The sequence below is a fragment of the Sinocyclocheilus rhinocerous genome, unplaced genomic scaffold (assembly GCF_001515625.1).
Source record: "Sinocyclocheilus rhinocerous isolate Xijiao unplaced genomic scaffold, SAMN03320098_v1.1 scaffold592, whole genome shotgun sequence".
Classification (NCBI taxonomy): domain Eukaryota; kingdom Metazoa; phylum Chordata; class Actinopteri; order Cypriniformes; family Cyprinidae; genus Sinocyclocheilus; species Sinocyclocheilus rhinocerous.
In genome coordinates this window covers 427,098-434,515 of record NW_015642562.1, presented here as the reverse complement: position 1 = coordinate 434,515, position 7,418 = coordinate 427,098, and the positions used below count along the sequence as shown (strand labels likewise).

Sequence of the window (7,418 nt, the reverse complement as noted above, 5' to 3'; positions counted from 1 at the left end):
TGAAGCTGCACTGAAACTGCATTTTGGAAGTTCAAACTCGAGGGCACCATAGAAGTCCATTATATGGAGATAATTGCTGAAATGTTTCTCAAACATAATTTCTTTACGACTGAAGAAAGAAAGACATGAACATCTTGGATGACAAGGGGGTGAGTACATTATCTGTACATTTTTGTTCTGGAAGTGAACTACTCCTTTAAACCAGTGGTGCAGGTTTAAACGAGTCTTAAATGGAAGGAACTGACGTTGAACCACCTTTTTACTCTTGTCTTCTTTTCCCTTCTTGTCTTTTTTCGTGTCCTTGTCTTTTTCACTTTTCTTCTTCTTGTCATCATCGCTGTCTGAGGAGGAGGATGAGGAGCTGCTATCATATGATGAAGAGGAGCTGGACTCCCGAGGATGGAGGTCAAGAGGTCAAATACATTCAGGGTTCATGTATTTCTCATGTACTCAGCATGAATATTTAATAAAGAGAGATTTTACTTTTAGACTTGACCTTTTTCTTTTGCTTCTTATCGCTGTCAGAAGAAGATGAGGAGCTACTTGATGAAGATGAAGAATCCTTTAAGAAACGAGAGCAGAGCACTTATTCAGTCAGTGTTTTTCACATGCATCTGTAAATCTAAATAAACCCATATGGACATATATGACATCTACTGTATAAGGTGATATATAATTTTTACATTCATACGTTCTCTGGGTAGAAGATATAAAGTTTATAACATGCATAAAACCCTCACAGTAAAATTTGCATATGTTAATATATATATTTCCACTTTCTAATAGGTTTCATATACATTTCTACCTCACATGACATTACACTTCATATATGGAAATGTAATATATTACATTTAAGTATGGAAATCAATCTGACCTTTACTTTCTTCTTCTTGTCATCATCACTGTCAGATGATGATGAACAGCTACTCGATGATGAAGATGAATCCTTAAGAAACAAGAAAAGGCTTGTACTTCAGAGTACTGCTAAGAAATTGTAGGAAATAGGTTCAAGGTCAGATAGCTAATCACTTTCTTGTCATTGTCGCTGTCTGAGGAGGATGAGGAGCTGCTGTCGGATGATGAAGAGGAGCTGGGGTCCTGTTGGGAATAATAGCAGAAATATTTTTTAATGGTTTTAATTTTAAGTAATTACAATAACCGCTCTTGTATTTCTCACATTTAACAATGCCTTTTCACCATCTAGTTAATTCACACTGGATAAAATCCCACCCTACATTTTATTTCAATGTGGAATTTTCTGTTCCACTCACAAATACACCAGTTACAGACATACAATGGGTTACAACAGCATTTTACGTTGACTTCACAAAAATAATAAATGAATACCTAAAATCACAAAAGTAATATAGTTGATCAGTTGAACTGCACGATGTTTTCAGATTAGAGTACAGTAGAATTTGATTGGTTTTAAATCAGCTTCGGTCTGCTTTTACTGTCTGAATTGTTCGTTTTACAAATGTAAATTATGAACCAGCCCACCAATAACATATGCAGCTGTTTATGATGAAGCTTAAATCTAACTTTTTCTTTTCCTTGGTTTTCTTCTTGTCATCCTCACTGTCTGAAGAACTGTCCGATGAAGAGGACGAACTGCATTCCTTCTGAGAGACAGAGACGTCAGACCAAATGAGTTTAGGGCATAAAAAAAAAAAATCATGTTTCGTAAAGTTCTGATTAATAAAGCTAATATTTTATTAGTGAGAGATGGAGATCTGTCACCTGCACACAGAGTAAACTAGCGCGGTTCACAGTGAGTGTGTGACTGGGAAAGCGTGTTTTTACACACATAATTGGATGATTAATGTGTTTCTGGGTTAATGACACAAACCTTCTTTTTGTCTTTCTTGCTCCCTCGTCCTCATCAGGTCGTCCCTGACAGCAGTCAAACCCACAGACTCCGCAGGAAGTGCTGCACAGGACAGGAAGTCGCTTACATGAGTCATGTGACCACCATTAGACATCAGTTCAGCCTGTTCTGAGTAAAGCAGGCTCCTCACACGCAGTGCTATTTTAAAAATATGAATTCCTTTTTATTTATATACATATAATAATATATATATTTAAAATTAAAATCAATGTAATTTCATTCTAAGATTTCAACATCTAAATTGACAATAATATAAATGCCATGTTGAGTAGATATATTATTAATATTACTAGTTAGTTATTTTATTTTTTACTAATTTATTAATTAAATTTTATTACAGTAATGTTAGTTTGCTCAAATAGTCGCTAAGTTAAATGGAAAAACCGACAAAATGTTTATTTTGTTCACTTATTCGAAATCAGTGTTATTTTTAGAATCATTTATATATTAATAGTTTTTATTAATATTTTGAATTAGCTGTTATTTTTATATTTTCCGTTTTCTTTTAAATTTTAGTTAAAGTTTTAGTAATTCTCTTGTGTTGTGTTTTTTTAAGTCTAGTTTTTATGAATTTTTATTTCAGTTTAAGTTTTAGTTATTTTAGTACATCAAGTTAAACTACAGTAAATGAAAATTAAGTATTTTTTCACTTAACGTTTATTTAATTTCAAGTAATGAAAATAATTTTTTTTTTTTACATTTTGAATTAAGGTTTATTTTATATTTTCCATTTTAATTTTAAGTTTTAGTAATTCTGTTTTTGTTTAAGAAAAAAAGTCTAATTAGTTTTTTTATTTCAATTATCTTAGTATGTCAAGTCTAACTTAATGCAAATGAGAAATGTCACTTTGACAGCTAGCTGAAATAAAATAAGTTTAAGTTTTTTGAGAATTGCGAGATATATAAACAACCTGAGACGAAAAGTCATAATTACCTTTTTTAACATTTTTATTCCATGGCAGAAAAATAAAGTTTAAAAAATTAATTAATTTAAAAGATAGATAGATCAATAGAGTGAATCATAATTATCTTTTTTTTTTAAATGTTTTTTTTTTTCTGTGGGAATAAAAACAGATTTCCAATCACACCCATGCACTGTTGTACCTTCTTTGTTTTGCTTCTTTTTCTTCTTGTGATCATCCTCACTGTCTGAGGAGGAAGATGAGCTGGAATCCTACGAAATACAGAAGATGCAGAGATTTCAGATTCCAGACAGATACTGTGAAATTAAAACACTTTTATACCTCTGCACTTAATACCTTCTTTTTCTTATCCTTCTTGTTATATCCTATGAGTGTCTAGGGGTTGTTTTCCAGAACATAACAATATTAAATGGTTGAAGAGCATTTGTCTGGGCCCGGCCACAGCACCACAACAACAACAAGATCTTAACAAATTTATTACAGGCTAGCAAAGTATAGCCGGGTTTCTTTTGAACAGGAAGTATACAGTAGGAGGGGAACAGAGGCTTCAGGAGGGGACAAGGCCAAAACAACAAACAAAAGTTCAGTCTAACTAGGGAGTTAAGTCCTTACTAAGTCTCTCAAAGAAAAAGAAAATCAACAACAGAATGTATGCTCACTCCCTGTCTAGCCACAAAACAGGAGAAAACGGGGGTTTATGAAAATGAAATGGCGCCCGCCTCCCTACAATTCCCAATCATAACTTGCAACAAAAACAAACAATCAGATGAATAACAGTTTTAGAAAAAAACTAATAAGAGTTTACAGCACTCGGTCACAACAGAGCAACAGGACCCTTAGCTTAGGTTTAGCAGGACTAAGGAATTCACTAGAGGACAGGCAACTAGAGCAACAGCATTTTAAACCAACAAGTAAAAATGTTAACAACCATGCAGAGTCCCAACAGATGCATCACAGTTTCAACAAACTGGACCGGGCAGGACACAGATCATGCTCTGGAGAAGGATTCTCCCTGGTTGAGAGTTGTGCTCTGCTTTTATGCTGCTTCCCTCCTGGTTGGTAAGCAGGTGCAGCTGGGGGAGCAATCAGGCCACCTGCCAGAGTGGAGAGTGGGAGGAGCCAGAGGAGAGCAGGAGACATGCACATAACAACAGAACGAAACACACAGTATCTTAAAGTCATGACAGAAATATACGTCTTTGGGACATAACATTCTTCTGCTTCTTTTTATTTTTCTTCTTCTTCTTCTTTTCATTCTCACTGTCTGAAGTGATTGCAGCTGCATCCTGGGAAAAATTAAGCAAAATTCATCAATATATGAAATAAATAGCGAGCAAACAAAAAAATGTGAGACATTATCCTGAAAATTAAAAAAGTAAGGTCATTTAAATAATACAACAGAGACAGTCTTAAACAGGAGAAATTACTTTGTCTTGCTTCTTTTTCTCCTCCTCGTCTCCTTTAGTTTCTCCTGCAGGAGTTAATTCAGTGTTTCCCTCCAGACCTGAAAAACATCACAGACTTCAGAAGACCAGTGGGAAAAAGACAAGATGATCAGCAGAACGAGCTGTTCTTCCACTCAACAAAAGAATACAATGACTAGTGACTAAAATAAAATCCCTAAAAATCCCCATATATCTAAAAAAAAAAAAAAACCAAATAAAAGATGTAAAAATACATCTCTATCCCAATAAAATATTAAAATAAATAAAAATAAAGAATAGCAATAAAAATTATACATTTTGATTTAATTGTAAAAATGTCAAATTAAAATAAATAATTTTCAAATTAAACACTCACATAAAAAATAAATGAATAAAATCACAAAATCGATGATTTTGACCCATACAATGTATTGTTAGCTATTGCTACAAATATACCCCAGCGACTCATGACTGGTTTTGTGGTCCAGGGTCACACACACACACATACAAATATATATATATATATATGACTGAATGCCTTACTTTTATTTCACTTTATATAATATAAAATAATTTTATATATGCACTGTGCAGTAAGCATAGCCAAACTCTGCATGGAAAGAGCTAATTTCCTCATGCATCACATATTTCAGGCTTTTAGTTGTCTGTCCAAATTAAGTGAATGTTTGTTTATCTGAGGCGTAAAACTCACAGGTGTTTCATAGAGTAAAATTACCACCGGAGTCACACACACACACACACACACACACACTGAGAATCCCCGGCTCTGCAGTCTCGCTGATTTTCATTTTCTTCTTTTCATCCTGTTGAGGAGAATGCGTGAGTGAGTAAATCTGGGAGCGTGACCCAGATAAGTCAAGAAGAAGATGTAAATGTTGTTGTTTTGTGATAAACACACATATTTCATAATTAGGACAGCAGCCATGAGACACACTCTACAAATCCTGTTTTACACAAGTGAGCCATGACTGTTGTTCAGCATGCCGTGACTCAGACAACTTTCCTTCCTCTGCAGGAAAACAGCGGTAAATAAACACTGCCTTTATTTAAAGTTCAGCTGAAAGTCAAAACTCTGTCTTCATTTACACACGCTGCTACAAACCCGCATGACTTTCTTTCTTTGGTTGAATGCAAAAACAAGTTGTTCAGTAGAACGAGCGGTTCTTCTACTCAACATGAGTATACAATGATTAGTAGCTGTCCAGCTCAAAACAAAACACAAATAAAATAAAATAGAAGTTAATATAAAATATAAATATATAATATAAAAATATAAAACACTATCCAGTCTAGAAACTGGTTAAACACTCTGTTCCTGTTTTTGCTTTAATGTTACTTTCAAAAAACAATCAAGGTAAAGTTGAAGTTCCCCATATAACCGCAGGTGATGTAGTGTGTGTGTGTTTATGAATGTTAAAAGCTGATTTGGTGAACTCTGTCGCTCTGATTGGCAGTGTTGTAGAGCACAGGTGCATTCTAAGTTATGTTTAACATCGGAGAGTACAAATCTCTACACTAAAACACCGCAGATTGTGACACTTTCAGCTCCTCAGTACGTGTGAGAAATACAGATTGCCCAAGCACTTTAAGCCCTAGATTTCCACTTACCACAGTAAATCACAGGACAGCAAAACCATACTGTATCATGTGCACTAGCTGCCACACTGCAAAGATAATTACATATGAAACCAGTTAAATTTATTAATCTGCACACCTCACTGCTGTCACTGTCTGATGATGATGAGGAGGAAGATGAGCTGGACTTCTGTGTGAGGAAGTGACAGAGTTATTGCACAACCCGGATACAAACCTGCAAGAACTCGTTACTGATCGTTGTCATACTTTTCTGTGGGTGTGCGTGTTGGTTCTGCCCTCCAGCCCTTTCCCCTAATTGCATAAGAAGGGAATTCTTCTCTTTAAATGTTGAAAAAAAAACTTGTGAGGTCATGCATTCTGAAAACCTCAGAAAATGGTCTAATAATCATGCTTTTCTTCTCTGTTTTGTACTCAAATGCATGTATGATTCTGGGATTAATAAACTCTAGCATGCAATAAAACATTCCTTTATCTATGTCAAATATCAGTTACATTTATGCATTTAGCAAATGCTTTATTTCGAAGTGATATACAAAACAGGAACAAAAGCAAGTTGTCAATATCTACACAGTTCCTGCTCTGAAATTAATATGCAGTAAAAGGTTAATTCATGTGTTCATTAAACTCTAATTAAGCAGGTGGAATGAGCGGGATGCTGCAGGGTTCGCTACTGGACCCTGTCTTGTTTCATAATCTAAGTACCTTGCTTCTTTTCTTCTTCAGCTTTTTCTTCTTTTTCATCATCCTCACTGTCAGAGGAAGATGCAGAGCTGTCACATGACCAGGGGTCATTCTGGAGAGGAAGAATTGTGCATTAATATACTTTCACAGTGGATGTAAAGGAAAAAGGAAATTTATGTCATTGTGAACCATCTAAGTACAACGCTTTATTAAACTTTCCTACCTTTCCATCCCTCACACCTGGAACTTTTGGATCGATGTCACACACTATCACGGAACAGGCCACGCCCCCTTATTCCAGTTCATTCCTGCTCTCCGAGTCTGCAGCTGCACATATACAGTTTAAAAAATATTATATTAAAATCTACAAAAATCATCTATCTATCTATCTATCTATCTATCTATCTATAGTTGAAGTCAAAAGTTTACATACACAATTATTTGACCAAAATAAGAGGGATCAAGCAAAATGCATGTTATTGTTTATTTAGTGCTGACCTGAATAAGGTATTTCACATAAAAAATGTTTACATATAGGAGAAAAAGAGAAAATAGTTGAATTTATAAAAATGACCTTGTTTAAAAGTTTACATCCCCTTGTCTTTTCACATTGAGGACAACTGAGGGACTCATATGCAGCTATTACAGATAGTTCAAACGCTCACTGATGCTCCAGAAGGAAAAACCATTCATTAAGAGCTGGGGGTGAAAGCTTTTTGAATTTAAAGATCAGGGTAAATTTTCAAAAGCGAGGTGTGCTCTGATTGGCCAGCTATCCAGTGCGTTGTGATTGGCCGAATACCTCAAGCGTGTGACGGAAATGTTACGCCCCTTACCATACTGTGATGCCCTGTCCGGCCGGAGCGACGAGACAAAAACATTCAA

At 35.1% G+C, this 7,418-nt stretch overlaps 2 protein-coding genes across 3 annotated transcripts in view; both read right to left on the bottom strand.

Annotated features, from left to right (window-relative positions):
* Positions 1 to 2,000, bottom strand: part of LOC107756208 (suppressor protein SRP40-like) — a 4,023-nt gene extending 2,023 nt beyond the window's left edge. The window contains exons 1-6 of one of the 2 annotated variants that reach the window (XR_001641793.1): positions 1,850 to 2,000; positions 1,543 to 1,622; positions 1,030 to 1,098; positions 875 to 946; positions 484 to 562; positions 303 to 385 (exon numbers count right to left, since the gene is read on the bottom strand). Coding sequence is in view for 1 of the 2 variants with exons in the window: in XM_016573237.1 (XP_016428723.1) it covers positions 497 to 562; positions 875 to 946; positions 1,030 to 1,098; positions 1,501 to 1,509 (216 nt within the window). In the remaining variant the exon portion in view is untranslated. Of the gene's footprint in view, positions 1 to 302; positions 386 to 483; positions 563 to 874; positions 947 to 1,029; positions 1,099 to 1,500; positions 1,623 to 1,849 lie in introns of those variants that run through there. The other variant, XM_016573237.1, reaches the window with a different exon arrangement.
* Positions 2,001 to 2,894: 894 nt separating this feature from the next.
* The window catches only part of LOC107756201 (protein FAM133-like), a 4,769-nt gene continuing 245 nt past the window's right edge, over positions 2,895 to 7,418 (bottom strand). The window contains exons 2-9 of the mRNA XM_016573231.1: positions 6,757 to 6,860; positions 6,555 to 6,645; positions 6,099 to 6,143; positions 5,971 to 6,021; positions 5,008 to 5,059; positions 4,239 to 4,318; positions 4,023 to 4,097; positions 2,895 to 3,062 (exon numbers count right to left, since the gene is read on the bottom strand). Coding sequence (XP_016428717.1) covers positions 2,895 to 3,062; positions 4,023 to 4,097; positions 4,239 to 4,318; positions 5,008 to 5,059; positions 5,971 to 6,021; positions 6,099 to 6,143; positions 6,555 to 6,645; positions 6,757 to 6,764 — 570 coding nt within the window. The 5' untranslated portion in view covers positions 6,765 to 6,860. The remainder of the gene's footprint in view (positions 3,063 to 4,022; positions 4,098 to 4,238; positions 4,319 to 5,007; positions 5,060 to 5,970; positions 6,022 to 6,098; positions 6,144 to 6,554; positions 6,646 to 6,756; positions 6,861 to 7,418) is intronic.